This window comes from Pyrus communis, chromosome 12, assembly GCF_041283825.1.
Source record: "Pyrus communis isolate YQ-2024b chromosome 12, ASM4128382v1, whole genome shotgun sequence".
NCBI classification, from domain to species: Eukaryota; Viridiplantae; Streptophyta; class Magnoliopsida; order Rosales; family Rosaceae; genus Pyrus; species Pyrus communis.
This window is the reverse complement of record NC_142576.1, coordinates 23,021,531-23,037,778: the sequence shown is the minus strand read 5'-3', so window position 1 is coordinate 23,037,778 and position 16,248 is coordinate 23,021,531. Positions and strand designations below refer to the sequence as shown.

At 38.0% G+C, this 16,248-nt stretch overlaps 3 protein-coding genes and 1 long non-coding RNA gene across 4 annotated transcripts; all 4 read left to right on the top strand.

Annotated features, from left to right (window-relative positions):
- The first annotated feature begins 151 nt into the window (after window positions 1-151).
- Window positions 152-3,357, top strand: LOC137744985 (uncharacterized). Its single transcript, XM_068484823.2, has 2 exons — window positions 152-417; window positions 1,027-3,357. Exon 2 carries the CDS (start codon window positions 1,042-1,044, stop codon window positions 3,064-3,066), a length of 2,025 nt encoding a protein of 674 aa, XP_068340924.2. The 5' UTR covers window positions 152-417; window positions 1,027-1,041; the 3' UTR covers window positions 3,067-3,357.
- Window positions 3,358-5,868: 2,511 nt separating this feature from the next.
- LOC137744984 (ubiquitin-conjugating enzyme E2 variant 1D) lies at window positions 5,869-8,653 on the top strand. Its single transcript, XM_068484821.2, has 4 exons — window positions 5,869-6,188; window positions 6,814-6,953; window positions 7,554-7,679; window positions 8,241-8,653. Exons 1-4 carry the CDS (start codon window positions 6,155-6,157, stop codon window positions 8,379-8,381), a joined length of 441 nt encoding a protein of 146 aa, XP_068340922.1. The 5' UTR covers window positions 5,869-6,154; the 3' UTR covers window positions 8,382-8,653.
- Window positions 8,654-9,404: 751 nt separating this feature from the next.
- LOC148692528 (uncharacterized) lies at window positions 9,405-15,717 on the top strand. Its single transcript, XR_015954227.1, has 2 exons — window positions 9,405-11,271; window positions 15,121-15,717. It is a non-coding gene; the product is annotated as an uncharacterized LOC148692528 (long non-coding RNA).
- Window positions 13,010-14,277, top strand: LOC137745084 (putative CCR4-associated factor 1 homolog 11). Its single transcript, XM_068484958.2, has one exon. It carries the CDS (start codon window positions 13,331-13,333, stop codon window positions 14,177-14,179), a length of 849 nt encoding a protein of 282 aa, XP_068341059.2. The 5' UTR covers window positions 13,010-13,330; the 3' UTR covers window positions 14,180-14,277.
- Window positions 15,718-16,248: the final 531 nt, after the last annotated feature.

The following is a 16,248-nucleotide window of genomic DNA, read 5'->3' as shown; positions in this document are numbered from 1 at the left end:
TAGCAGTTTTATATAAAAGTTTACAAATATTTGAATTTTTTTTGTTAAAAATATTTTTATAAAAAAATTTATTAAACACTTGACTGTTTTATCTTACAGTTAATTATTTTCACAACACAATATAAATAGTTTTTTTCAAAAATAAGGTAATACCAAACTAGTCCTTAGAAAGCCCAACGAGAACGCCGAATCGTCACGTCCTCCCGAATACGATAAAAATGCAAGACCGACTTACTGTTGGACTCGTCAACTCGCGAGTGACTGAGACGCGCCTTCACCTTTCCCTCTTCCTTTTTGATCCTAACTTCCTTCTAGAGTAAGAAAGAAGAGGGGGAGAGACGGAGAGAGCACTGAGCGAGCGCGCCTGTTTGGCAACGACGCGACGGCCATTCCACCTCTGTTTACCGCTCTAACACGGTAAATATTCTTCGTCGCACTATTTATCTTTCTCTTCCATTAGGGTTTCTGCCATTGATTTTGCGCGCCTACCAACTGATGAAATTCCTCAGAAATGTTTTTTTTTTTTTGTTCTGGTGTGCTCAGTCGCTGAGCTTAGTTGAATTTTTTACTGCTTTTTTTGTTACAGTTAATGCCTATGAGACGGTATATTTTCGATTTTCCTATTTTTTTGTAATTTTTTTACTGTATTACAAATCATAAATGTATGAAGCTATTAGGTCTTCAGGTTTTCAAGATGTTAAAGTTAATTTTAGTTTTTGTTCTTCGTCCTCATTGGAAGTCAAATCGAGTATGAGATACAATATTGGGTTGATGAGGGTTTTTATTGAGAAAGATTTTGGTTTATTTCGTTATTGACGTATTAAACTGTTGTGAAATGGACGATTGTGTTGTATTTATGCATTAATCAGTTTAATATTTAGTCGAAATCTGTGTTTCGGACTAGCTTTTTTAATACCAAGTGCAAATATATGCATAAATTTCGTTACATGCGTGATTGTTTTCTCACGAAAATGTGACTACATTTCTCGTGTTTGTACCTTATTTATTTTGTTTTTGTTTGACAAGGGGAGGGGCGTCCAGATGTCTTTGCACATTGGCAATCTATCAGCTCACACTCGCGGAGATGATCTTAAACATGTCTTTTGGAGGTTTGGACGATGTAACTTGCGGCTGAAGGACAGATATGGGTTTGTTGAATATGATTTTGTGCAAGATGCTAAGAAAGCTTTGAGAGCATTACAGGGTAGGAAGATCTGTGGGGAGCCTTTAACACTAACATGGTCAAGAAAACAGCCTAAACCTTTTCATGGAAATCCAAGAGGTGTGAGCTCCTATGAGCTACAACATGAGAGAAGAATGAATGAAAATGATTGGCGAGATTACGAATTGGACAATGAGCAACCATATAGTGATGGTAGAAGGCTTAATTCTGTGAACATGCGTGATGATGACAGAGGTGATCATCGAGGAGATATTCAAGATTATAATGGAGATCGTCATGATTTTAGGGAAGATCTTCCAGATGATATCGGTAGAGCTGTGCCCAAGCTGGTGGACACTGGCAGGTGGGGTGAACAAGTTCATGACCAATCAAACGCCAATGGGGTGGAATTTGACCGATATGAACCTCACCAAGATCATGATAGGAAATATGAAGATGAAAACTGTCGGATGGCATATTCTGCTGGTGGTTTTGCTCCACGAAGTTCCCAAGAGAATGTGAGGATAGAGCGAATGAATTGTACTACTTTGAACCATTCCAGTGATATGCGGAGTACTTGCTTTAGTTGTGGGGCATCAGGTCACAAGATCCGAAATTGTCCCAGGAAATATTCTTCTGGAAGAAAGCTCACAAGGTTTGATAATAGGCAAGATGATGCCACATATGAAAGAAGTAGAGGTGAAGCTGAGCTAGAAAGGATGGGATCTAGGTCTGTGGGAGAAATGCAGTTGAATGAGGGTACTGCATCAAGGCACTTGAATGGTGGAATGGCAAGTGGTTCAGGAAAGCATAAAATGGTGACAGACAATGTGAGCTCCCCTACAGGAAATGAGAACAACATTACAGAAATAAAGGACCATGAAGGAAAGAAGAGAAGTAGAAGGGAAGGTGAATCGCCAAAAAGGCATGGTGGTAAGAAAGCAAGGAGGTCAGTTTCATCATCACCTCATTCTCGTCATGCTGCATCCAGACTCAGATCATGCTCAACTTCTCAATCGTCAAAGTCTGTGACAAGGTCTGGTTCCCAATCTAGGTCAAACTCAGCATCTAGGGGAGAACACCACTCTGTAGCTTCTGATTCAAGACTCCTTTCAACATCAAAAAGTTCTAAGTCTAGGTCAAGGTCAAGCTCCTTTATGTCCTTGTCTGTATCGCTTAGTCCGTCACCATTCTCTTCAAATAAGGCGCATACAAATCTTAAAGCCTCTGCTGGTACTCCCAAATCCAAGGAGATTCAGGTTAAACAGAGACAGCCAGTAGAAGGCGATGCCTGCATCGAGAAGGCTGATGATGAAAATACAATGGATGCAATAAAGAGCAGTCATGCAGTATCAAGTTTTGAAGCAGAAGATGACACGAAAAATGACCATCCTTTGCAGATGAATGGTGATGGTGCAAACCATACTATGTCCAGGTCAATCCATGAAGTAACAAATCCGGGCACAACTCTGCCAGAGATAGGCTCTCATACTACTAAGAGTTTGTCCCCGGAGGGTTTGATTGATGTTCAGGATCATCAAAACTCTAATGCACTGATGATTGGACATGTACCATCTCAATCAAAGGAGCCAGCTTCAGAAACTCCCATCTACCGCACCACTGGTCGTTCAACATGCATATCCTCAGATGAGTTGTGTACGGTTTTGAAGCACTATGGCCTGGAACTTCCAGAAGAAAGTGAAAGGCATTTACCCATGGAGGGCTACTTTGGTTCTGCTCGCTTGTGGCCATGGGAGGTTATTAATTACAGGAGGCTGAGAAAAGGCCTAATTTCTGTTGAGAATTATGCCAGGCGAGTTTCTCAGAACCAAGAATTTGGCATCGTTGATAAGTACATCCGAAGCAGCAGTGGGTGGGGAGAAATTGGTGTCGACAACCCTTGAAAGGTTTTTCTACATTAACGTGCCAAGTTTTTGTTCGCCTAGTTATCGAATCATATTTTGCCTTGGGTAATTTGAATCGCAAGCAGTAGCTCTAGTGGGTGTTGGAAGAAGTTTTGAACAGGTAATTCTGATGAATATGTAATAGTCCTCTATGCTGACTAGGAGAAGTCACTATCATTTACATTGTAGCTTTCTTCCTCAAACATTGTGTATAATGCTGGTTGAAAGTGAAAGTTTCACTAGCAGGGCAGATTTTGGAATGACACTAGTTTGGAATTTCGTCCTCCCTTATTTTTGTGTTTGGATGAATTCTGATTTGGTTTCCTTGCTCACTCATATGTTGCTTTTGGTTTGGGATAGTTTTCTTTTTGTTTGACACTACATTTTTGTTTTATGTGTTTCGGAGATTGGATTCTGGTGCTGTAACTCCTTTTGCATTGTTAGGATGCTTTAGGTCACTCATGAAGAACTTGAAGGATTGGTTGCATTTGCACCCTGAAACATGGGATGCCATTGTGATTCCACATATCGTCTCTGCTGTATCTCTTTTTCGTACTCATCTCTTTTAATACACCAACAATAGTCGAACTCAGGAAATCGGTCATGACGACATCAGTACGTATATGGAACGGGAAAACAGTGGTAGGATAGTTTCCTCTATTTTCATTCCTTAACTATTGCCTCCATACTTCTGTTGTTAACAGCAAATTGTTGAACGCTTTTTATAAAGCATGTTCGAAGGCGGGGTTTTCTTGGTGCAGGGATCTTGCAGAGGCATCGACCTTGGCATTCAGTCGGTGAGCTGCTTGAACAAATCCCAGTCAGGTAAATTCCATGTATGGATGAGTATAGTTGGTTTTTTCACTGCGTTTCTGAATGTATGGGATGGCTGTTTCTGGGGTTTTTTTGCTTTCAAGAGTACTAGCCTCTCCGCACGCGCTCACCGCGCATGCGAGAGACATTTTTGCATCACGGGTGCTACACGCCTCAAAGATGTGTTACTTTAGATATTCTTATATTTCTTAAGTGATCACTGAAAATAAATAGGATCTCATTGCCGAAGGAGATGGTCTCGTCCAACTATTTAGGCAAAAACTTAAATTGTAATTGAAATCGAGAGAAGATAATGAAATTTAAACATACTTTCAATTGACTCATGATTTTGCATCTTCATACAAAAACAAAAACCTAAAACTAAAATTTAAAAACCTTACAAAACAAAAACCTAAAACTCATGAAATTGAAAGTATGTTTTTGGTCTCTTCTAGCAAAAGAGCTTGCAGCAGAACTCACCAATTCCGTGCTTACTAAGAGCTTCCATGCACATTGGGGTATTGTATCCATGGTGGTTTTGTTGTCTGGTTTTTCAATGTGGTTGAAGATTCAAAATGTCCTATTTCCGACACTTGGTGGCAAACTGAAACTGGTGGCTTCATGGTATGGTCTCAACAGATTGGGCATCTCTGATATTTTAACATTCATTTTTATTTCTCAGCTTTTAGAAAGGAAATTCTTTTAATGTTTTAGTGCCAATGCTGTTTCAACTCGTGTTGATGCTCTTTTTCTTTCTTGATTCTATTTATTGACCAAAAGATTTTGTACTAACTTGTCAAAGTGAATTTGTGTCGTCTATTGTATTGCTAGAAAGAAATTGAAACAGTGGGAAAGCATCTTTGTTCAGTTGTTTATGGTTGGTTGCGGTTTTGGCAAAAACCTGAACCGTTTCAAACTGAACCCAGCCCGATATTACTGTGCATTTTTTAAAAAGTTAGTACAATAAACGACACAAATTTGAACTGAACATTTATGGTTTGGTTTTTTGAAACGGTTGTTTATGTTGAACAATTTCAACTGTGCATTTATGGTTGGTTACGGTTCGGTTGTTTCAATTTGAAATTTGAAATTTCGGTTTGGTTGTGCTTATAGCAAAAAACCGAACCGTTTCGAACCAAACCCAGCCCTATATTGTTGTGCATTTTTTAAAAAAGTTGTTTTTGTTATAGTATGAGAATAAACAGTTGTAAAATAAAGTTGTCAGGTATTTGATATTTGTAAAAGTGATTTTACAACAAAAAAATTGTGTCTGATTATTGGTAACTTTTATATAAAACTGTTGTGAATATGTTAAATTACTAAAAAGAATATAGTATTTAATGTGATATCATAATTATCAAAAACAACAATACAAGGGCAAAGATCGTAGTTTTAAAATACGGGCAGTTATGCTTGCCATTTGGAGGTACTGCTTTGAAAATAAACACTTTTCTAGAAGCACTTTTCTAGAATAAACACTTTTCTAGAAGTAGGATACCTCACTGCTTATGTTTTTCTATACTTTTCTACTACCATTAACATCAGTTTTTTAAATAAACTTTTTTTTTTTGTTTTACCAAATACATTTGGCGTTCCATATTTTTTAATCACTAGTTTTTTTTTTTTTTTTCAAACACCACAACCTCAAACCAACCCAAAATGCGTAATAACCCTACTTAACATAAAGAACAACTTACATGGACTGCGATCAGTATGACCATGACATTCAAATCTAATAATGCATTATCATCTTGAGAAAAACTTAAACATAACAAAACATATTGCAGCATAAAACTTTGTTACTGTGAATCCGGTCGATGTAAATCCTTCTCCCGAACACGAAGGATTGTCATTGGGTCGCCACCATACCTCCTTGATCCAATAGCAATTTTGGGCCAATAAAAGTGATCACAACCCAATAGGCTCAAACATGAAAACCCACAAAGACAAAATAACAGTGTCTGTCATTTTTTGAAGACAAAGTGAAAGTTAAAATTGCAAACAAACAGTCCCCTAATTCCCAAAATTCCAATAAATCCCAACCCATCATCTTTCTTCATAACCTATCAAAATCCCTCTTGCCCCTCAAGTCTTCTCCTTTAATCCCACTTTGCCTTCAACGCCTTGTTCTCTCTCTCTCTCTCCAGATTCTCTCATATTCCTCACTCTTCGACCGCCTCCGCCCACCTCCGATACCTCTCGCTTTCGTTAGATCTCGGCACACCCACCTGAGAATCCAACCACCCACCCACCCAACTGATCATCGTCATCATCTATGACGCTGGGCTCAGGAGGATCGAGTGTCGTGGGTGAGTTTATCATTACCCATGTCATCGTTTGATCGAATTTTGCCTTGATCTTTTTGTTCCTGTGTAATTTTGATCGATTGTGCAAATGGTTTTTTGTTGACTTTGTGGTTTATGCGTTTTTTGATATGATTTCGCATGTGGGTAGGTGAGTTTGGCCTTTAGTTGATTTAATTATTGCATTTTCCAGCTGGGTTTTTTTGTTGCATTGAATTGAATTGTGTTTTTTTTCCCCGAATGTTTTTTAATTCGTTTAATTGCAATCAAAATATTGAGCTCATTTCTGAATAATTTTGCGCATGCAGTATTTGAACTTTGAAAGGTAAGATTGAACTTTGTGTTTGTCTTTGAAATATAGAGTGTATTTATGAGGAAAAGATCAAATTTTTTTTTTTTGTATATTCAAATTTGTATTTTTCTTCTAATTATTGTCCATTGAAATTTGAAGCTGCCAACTAATGTTCCGTTCAATCCAAGCATGATTTGGTTTCTCTGCATATAAATTTTTCGTTGTGTTTGTGTTTATCATTCCTAAAACTGTAAATAAAAGGAATTTATTAAGAATGTAAGATTCTGGTTATGTTCCCTTACTCTTTCAACCACGTATAACCCTTGAGTTTTCTTGCAGTCCCACGAAACTTCAGATTGCTGGAGGAACTTGAACGAGGAGAAAAAGGTATTGGGGATGGCACTGTCAGCTATGGGATGGATGACGGAGATGACATCTACATGCGTTCTTGGACTGGCACCATTATTGGTCCCCACAATGTAAATTTCGCTTCGCGTTTAGATTATATCATGTTTTTGTTTAACGTTTGTTTTGTCAGATTTCGTGTGCTTATCAGAAAAGATTGTGTTGGATTTGTAGTCTCTCCCGAATTTCAAGAAATTCTGTTTAAATTTATTGCAAATAGTCCCTGATTTAGACCTTAAAAGGAGAAAGGGTTGATTGTGCAAAGCATACTAGATCCTAAAAGGATGTGTGTTTAGTGTCAAGCATCGGCTGAACTAACTAAAATATAATTACGATGTAGTGGGTTTTCACAGGTGATGCAAGTTACGTGTGCCTGCTTAAAAACTGACTTTAATTGTTCAATCTCTTTCTTTAAATGACCTGTTTTGGAAAAGGAAGGTGCATTGCTGGGATTGGGGCTTGGTTTTATGCTCTTCAAATCTCGTGAATAAAGGGAAGAAGCTTCCCTTTCCCAACCTTCAAATATAGCATAAAATCCTTCGGGGCTAATTCTTTCTATATTCCCCTTCATTGAATTAGTTTGCAGTTAAATAATTCTTTTCTACTGCTTCATAATATATTTTTCCATGTATTTTTTGTTTAATGTAATATTTCCATTTTTTACTTTTTTCCAGACTGTACATGAAGGTCGGATCTATCAGTTGAAATTGTTCTGTGATAAAGATTACCCTGAGAAGCCACCAAGTGTTCGTTTTCATTCTCGGGTTAACATGACTTGTGTTAACCATGAAACTGGAGTGGTATGGTCACAATTTCATTACATGATTTTTAGTTCGGTTGTTTTGCGTTTTGCTTTGCATATTCTTTTCTCACTGCAGCTAGTGATTTACACTTACGATACATAATGTATTTGTCTTTTGTTTTGGGGAGAAGAAAATAAGGTACTTTAGTCATTTACAACCACAGGATTGTCTCCCCCAGACCAGACGGGTTTTGGACCGGATATAATGACTATTAAAAATTCAGTCCAACCGATATTCAGTTTGACAATATCTGAGTGCATTTGACAATATGTAATGTATTTGTCTTTTGTTTTGGCGAGAAGAAAAATAAAGTACCTTCGTCTTTTACAACCGCTGCAACAAACAACCACATTATTCCCCCCCCCCCCCCAACCCAACACACACGCATGTGCGTGCACACACACTCTATTCTTCAATGATATTGAATATGATTATAAGAACAGTAAAGCCAGACCAGACGAATTTTTGACCAGGTGTATGACTATTGAAAATTCAGTCCAAGTGGTTGTGCCTAACGATATTTGGTTTGACAATATCTGAGTGCATTTGATTCGATAGGTGGAACCAAAGAAGTTTGGACTTCTTGCAAACTGGCAGCGGGAGTACACCATGGAAGATATTCTTACACAGCTGAAAAAGGAGATGGGAGCCCCGCATAACCGGAAGTTGGTCCAGCCTCCAGAAGGTACCTACTTCTAGCTTTCAAGACCGTATAGTTATCATCATGGATCCAATTGCATATGCTATATGCAATATATAGTTTGTAATGCCCTCGTAGATCCTATGTTAAGAACATGCAGGGTAGTGCCCCCAAAAAGTTTCTCCTGTTACCTCTCCATGGCTTCGTCTTTGTTTTGCTTTCGTATTTTGTCGAACTGTATTGAAGGGATGCTGTTTCATTAATGGGATTTTATGTGTGTCAAATATTTAACATACCCCTTAAGTGGAATCTTCTACCCTTTATCTGTATATATACTCATTCGCCATCGTATTTGTTCTTGATTTGTTGCTTTCTTTTTTGTTAATTTGAGGGTAAAATGTATCAAATTGCAAGCATTATATTTTGAAAAGGGGGCCGGTAAATCAAACACCAAGTAAATTGTGGTTGTAAGCGAAACTGGAACGACAGTAGGAAGCATGTTTCTCTCTGAATCGGGCACTAATTGTGTTGTTAAGAGATTAACTGTAAATTGTGTTGTGTCCATTATCTGTGCATTGGTTCAAAGTAAATTGTTTGAGATGTACTGTAATGGGATCTCAAGACGATCGAGGTCCGGTAGCCGTCTACCGCAATCTTTTTGATGCAGAAGCACGAAATCTAATCACTAAAGAATCAGTTTGGTTAGCATTTGCCAATTGTAACTTGTAGATGATGCGTTCAACAATTTTCTGAATTGGTTGGTCACTACCTTGCAGCTGCTTTAGGGATGTTTTGAGTGAAGGTACGACGCGGACTAGTGTTGGATATTCAACTTTTTTGAGTAGGGAAAATTGACAATTTTTAATTGTTCAAATCTCTATTTTATTTTAAAAATTCAAGGAGCAAATTGAAAGTGATATTGCGGATACTTCGATAAGGATTTAAAATAATGGATTTGAGTTTTGACACGAACTTCATCTAAAGCATGCCACGTTTGGTGATTAATTATAGACTAAACTGGATAACTCATTAGATTTAACGTATTGGGAATGAAAGGTATATTATTCCAAATCTCTCAAATTGGTAAGGGTGTTTTTGGAAGTGTGTTTTAAAGGACTGAAAGTATTTTTGATGAAACGTACTTTTGAAATCAATCATCTATGAAAATGCAAATAGATTTTGAAAAAAAAAAAAAAAAATTAAAAACATGAAAATGTGCTTCTTTCCAATTGCATTACAAATGTTTTTGGAATCTAAAAATATTTTCTCCATAAGTGTTATCATTTATTTTAGAAGCACTTTCAAACACACCCTAGTTCATTTGTCATCTTCAACTTAGACATAATTTAGAACTTTGTCTTCATTTTTAACTTAATGAATCAATATAACTTGAATATAGTGAATAATTAAATCATTCTTAACGCAAAACGTGTATATACAATATCATCAGGGTGGTATTGTCCACACATATATTCTTCAATTAATTCGATTAGACAGTCGAAAATTAAGAGAGTTGTGTGAATAACACCGCTCTTATTATTATTTCTATTTTGAAGATCAAGTACACTGTATTTGAAACGGTTATATGAGTATATATTTTATTTCATTTTACACATTTATGACTATTTTAGCATTGTTGCTTATACATTACACAAGAGCTTGGCTGTAAATTATTATTCAAATATTGGGTCAGCATTGATCTAATTTTGATTTTTGTAACCAAGTGGGAATACGCAAAAACAAGTAAAATTAGGTGACCCAACTATCGCAACTTGTTTTCTGTTAAATATTTAGTATTTGTTGCTTGGACTTATGCCCTCCACTTCATCAGGTATATACTTTTATGGCACTGATATACCGTTATTGTAGTGTTTTATACCAAATACAATAGTAATATGTGTAAATTTTTTACCATTTAATGTTAAAAAATTAGCACGGGATATTACGATTGTTGAAATATCTCATCGATTGTGTCTTTGAGAAAATAAGAGTTTAAATATCATAACCCTGCTCCAACTAATACCGATAACTTTTGTGATAAAATCTCATATCTAATGAATTGTGCAGATGATAATTATTATGTTGACGAAAATAAATTTTTAACCTGTCTCTATGATAATTCGACAACAAATACGGCAAACCCATGTCGTGTAAGTTGCTGTTCCTCCCTTGCAGACAAGCGGCTGGTGTACAAAGGAAGAGGATCCTCTCATGAGCATAGTATGGGAATCCTACTGATCACGAAATCCGGATCGTTCAATTTTAATCCAACGGTTACAATTATTATAACTTTTTAAAGAATCCCCTATTTAGAGTAGTTAGATTAAAATTGAACGACCTTAATTTCATGGTCAGAAGGATCCTTATCCTGAGCTCAGGATCCTCTTTCGGTGTACAAATGCATGAACCATGAAGAATGAGTCAGCAACAGCCCAAACGCTAGGTAACAGACGCACGCAAGCGACAACTTGGCGCACGGCTTTCACATTCAGTGCCACTTTACTGAGCACATTTTTGGCATTCTACAACGCAATGCTGACTTGTCAAAGTCAATCACTTCTTCTGTATATGGTTTTCTTTCTTTCTTCTGTTAATGTTGAGCAAACTGTGGCCGTGGTTGGTACATCGGATAAGATTAATAGTACAGAGTACAGTATTTGATATTCGTTCGTATTAGATAATCACCGGATTAAATAATTTGGACCCACTTATTTTATACGGTAAGCGCCCGTTTCCTTATCCCCTCTAAAACCACGTTACAATTTAGTTGGCTTCTTAAGAACGCACCCTCGCTCTCTCCTTCCTCCTAAAAACGCACTCTCGCTCTCTCTTCCTCCTAAAAACGCACTCTCGCTCTCTCTTCCTCTCCATACTGTACAAGAAAATCTCTCGCTCTCTCCTTCCTCTCCAGCCACTCCGGTCCTCTCCAGACACATCGCTCTCTCCCAGGTTTGTCTTCTCATTCTTCTTCTTCTTCTTCCCAGGTTCCTCCCCTCCCACTGTTCTTCCCCCTCCTTCTATTTTTCTTGCAATTTTCTTTCAATTTTCTTTCAATTGTTTGAATCTAGTTATTGTTTTCTCTGTAATTATGCAATTGATTATGTAATTTTGTGTTTTAATTATAATTTTTTTCTTAAAATGTACACATCTTAAAATTAAAATTAGGAGATACAAAAAAGTTGAATTTTTTGAAAATAAATTGGGTTTCCAAATAAGAGTACATTGTATTGAAAGTAATAGGATCACAAAATTAAGGAGACAAAGTTTTTGCTTGAACTTGCTCAATCCATTAACTCCTTTCTTAAATTGCCTACTTTCTTGCACTGTATTTGGATGAGGAAAATAAATTTGGAATGTGGACAAAAGTCAGAATTTATAAATTGTCACGTACCAAATTTCTTGTTTGGATTTATAAACATAGAAATTTAGAATTTTCACATGAAAAAAAAAACTTGGAATTTGAGACCTCTAATTCCTAAGTTTAAATTCCATGTAAGTATATGTCATTTCCTAATTACTATGATTAAAAGTTTAACAATAACAAATTTCGTATTCAAATTATATTGTTCTTTTCATTTATACAAATAAGAAAATTCACAAATTTTAAAAAATAAAATTTTATTATTTCAATATCCGTCGTTTTAAAATTAAGTAATGTTAAATTTTCTCATTCAAACAAAGTGTTAGTGTATGATGTTTCTTTAGGTTTATAGTATGGTAGCAGTTTCAATTTTGACCTTTCAAACTATGTCTTTGTTCAAGATTTTACGTTTTAACAATTAAAACATTACCAAGAAGATCTTCTTTGGACCGTAAAAACTCAAAAGCACAAATTTGAGGGCCTACACACGAGTTCTGGCACCCAAGGCCCCTCGATCATACACACAGCATGTGTTTTGCTCAACTCGTTGTTTCTTAACAACCATATATAATTCAAGTCATTTAAGCAAACAAGCTAAACTTTGAACGGAAAGTTCGGCTTTTGTTTCTTCCATGGGATTAAAGGTGGGCAGTGCATTGCGTGGCTTGGTCGAGTGAGTCAATTTTAATCGAGTTAACAATACTTTAAACAACCCAATCCATTTATTGACCGAGTGGTCGTGTTTTTACATAAAAATAAAATTTTGAAGTTTACAACCCAACCCAATCCAACCCAGCATATTTAAGTTGGGTTAGTCAGATTGGTCGGGTTGAGGTAGTCAGATTAGTCAATAAACCCACTAAAGTAGCATGCCATCAATTACTGTTACGTCAATCCTATCGTTAGTTTCACTGCGACACCATCTACATCATCAATATGCCTAAATGATGTTTTTCAATCAATAAACGCTCTCCATAATTTTCGTCAAAATTTAAGATTATCTTTAGAAGAACGTTTGATATAGATGTATTTTTCGTGTAGGACAACACCTACATTTTTATTTTATGGATCTCACAAACATAAATGAACGACTAACGCTATCGTTCTTCGAATTTTCATTATCTTGTGGATAAGTTGCACTCAATAATTAACTACATGCCCATTTTCTATATCCACATCACCCGATTCACCCCACTAATCAACTACACGACAAACCCAAGTCGGCCCATAGTTCTCCCATGGACCCCACCACTTTCCTACTTTAGCTAATTTTCAGTTGTACAATATTCACAAAATTCCAAATCAATAAACTAGCCAATCACCGACAACTACCTTTATTTAATTCCAATAAAAAACCCCACAAAAATAAATAAAAATAGTATTCCGCAACAAATCGGGGAATAAAAGTAAATAAATTATAAAAAAACTGCCCCACGTCCCTCTATCTCTCTCATCCCTTTCTCTCTCTAAACTATCGATTGATTTGTATAAAACTGCCCCCTTTTTTCTTGTTCCTCCTTCAAAATCATCCGTCAAACCCTAACCAAATTTCACCCTCGTTTTTATTTATTTATTTTTTTAATTTCAGTGACAAACAATCGTCGATTCGGATCCGATTTCGCAATCCGATCTGGACGATCTTCTGCGATGTCATCATCCGGGCCCCCTCCACCCAAGCCTCCGCCGCCGCGAGACATCCTGATCCGCTCGGTGTGGTCCGATAACCTCGAGTCCGAGTTCGAACTGATCCGATCCGTCATCGACGATTACCCTTTGATTTCCATGGATACCGAATTCCCGGGCGTCGTGGTCCGACCCGACTCCAACGATCCCAATTTCTACCACCGCGAGCCCGCCGCGCACTACCTCATGCTCAAAGCCAACGTCGATCGCCTCAATCTGATCCAGGTCGGCCTCACCCTCTCGGACGACAGCGGAAATCTACCGGATTTGGGGACCAAGAATCTGTATATATGGGAATTCAATTTCCGGGACTTCGACGTCGCGCGGGACGCCCACGCGCACGACTCGGTCGAGTTGCTTCGCCGCCAGGGGATCGATTTCGAGCGGAACCGGGATTTCGGGGTGGACTCGGTCCAGTTCGCGGAGCTGATGATGTCGTCGGGGCTCGTCTGCAACGACGCCGTTAACTGGGTCACGTTCCACAGCGCCTACGATTTCGGGTACCTGGTCAAGTTGTTGACTCAGCGAGTCTTGCCGGACGAGTTGTCGGTGTTCTTGAATTACGTGAGGGTTTTCTTTGGGTCTGGAGTGTACGACGTGAAGCACCTGACGAGGTTCTGCGCCGCCCTCTATGGTGGGCTGGACCGGGTCTGCCAGACACTGAATGTGGGCCGGATTGCCGGTAAGAGCCACCAGGCCGGGTCGGATAGCCTGCTAACCCTACACGCGTTCCAGAGGATCAGAGAGGTCTATTTTCCGAAGGACGGGATCGTGAAGTACGCCGGCGTTTTGTATGGTCTAGAGGTTTCTTGATTTTTTCATTGGAATCCATTGCTCATAGATTTCTCTCTCTTTTAAGTAAATTTTGTATACATGACTTGGTTTCATCAATATTATTAGGCTTTTATTAATTCTTTGCAGTTCTTGGTTTCGCTTTCGATGCGAGCTTTTTTCGGATTTCTGATCCTTCATTTACTTCTGTGCATATCTGTTTGTGATAATTGATGGGTTTGGAAGCTTATAGAATTAGGAACTTTGGAGATGTTTGGGAAGAGAGGATTGGTGGGGTTGTGGGTTTAGAGAATTCTGATGGATTGAAGGGATTCCTGAAGTTGGATTGTCTTGGTAGTTGGTATATAAAAACAACATAAACAGTGCATACTTTGCATAATTCTTCTGCAGGTCATTGTCATAGGAATCGTAGGCCCCCATTGTTGTCACTTAGCAAGATGATTGAATAATTTAAGAAAGCTTGGACTTATGGTAAGAGTGTCGAGAAGGGAATATGGCGATGGCGGTCAATAAACGTGGTGTGAGATTATATGTATGGCTCGGTCAATGATTAAACCTAATTAATATTGTGGTTCCTATCAAGGCTAGAAGACTTGCAAGCAGCCTTTCAGCCTCTGCTCGCAGTACAATTGTAATTATATGCTGTTTCCTTCCAGTTGCATATTGACTTCGAGAACTTGTCCCATGCCAGTTAGTTTTCAATTGTTACTTGGTACTTGGGTTCAACTTACATGACATATGCTTTCTGACATTTCTGGTCATCGGCATGAGAAGTTAAAAGGCCATGGGTTTTGTAGTGGTGCTCCTAATCCTTCTTACTTGATGCCTTTTTAGAATGGTAGGTTTAGGATTCTGCCAGTTCTCTTTGAATTTCTTATCACGTTTAGCTCCATAAACATGGTCATTTTAGATTGATTCTCCATGCAGACGGTTGTTTATTTACTGTTAATTACTTTTTACAGTCACATTTAGCTCTGTAAATCTTCGTTCATATTTCTTTGGTCAAGTGATAGTGATACTTGATAAAAGCCACAAAGGAAGAGGAACAAACAAAAAAACAGGTAGAAGAAAAACAGTGCAGCAAAACAGTGGGTACAGAAAAAAACAAGTATACAAAAGCAGCAGCAAGGGAAGCATTAAGTAGGCCGAGCAGGGAGGTCGTCATGAGAGAGAACGGACACCAGGGAGGGTGGAGGGGTGTTAACCCAGTTGCAAACGCACAACCTCCTTTTCACAAGCTTGGCCGTGGCATCAGCAGCACTGCTGGCTTCTCGGCGGATCCAAGTCCACCAAGACCCTCCGTGGCAGCAGAGGCCTCCACCTCCACAGAAGAGGTGTGAGAACAATGATGGGAAAGCTGCTGCAATAAAAGAGCCATTATGGTCACAAATTATAACACCAGTTCCAGCAGAGGTAGGGGAAGAAGACCGAGAACCATCGAGCCTGAAGATTAGTCGCCGTGTCATGTATTAAAATGGACGCTGTCTTTTACCTATTGTTCCTGTAAGGCAAAATGAGCCTTCACTTATTACCATTTAGGATAAAGATTTCCTCATCTCTGCATGTCCATCAAGAATCTTCTCCACCTCCCATGCCGTTTTTATCCTCTCACTCTTTTGAATAAGTTTCTTTAGTTGAGCTTGGATCTCAACTAACCGAAAAAACTGATACGATTGGAATATGAAAATATCAAATGGACTTCACATATTTGCAATAAGGCCATCTCCAATCGGGCCTCTTAGGGCCATGGGCAGAAGGATACTCTTTTTGACACAAAAACCCATCTATAATGGAGGTTTGGACCAAAAATCATTGAGACCCACCGGGTCAAAATCCAACCATAAGGCTACTGGGTTGGCTATCCGTAGCTAGCTAGCCAGCTCATTCAATTGAGCCCAGCTGGATATTTTTTTTTTTAATAGACGAAATTAAAAAATAAAAAATACATAAGACATTTCTACACATTCTATTCACCCTTTCATACTATCTTACCTCATTGTATTTCAATTCTTCACATTTTATTCACCTCAAACACTTTTTTCATACACAACCCTCTCTTACCTCTTCCAATAATATTTCCTTTATTTTTT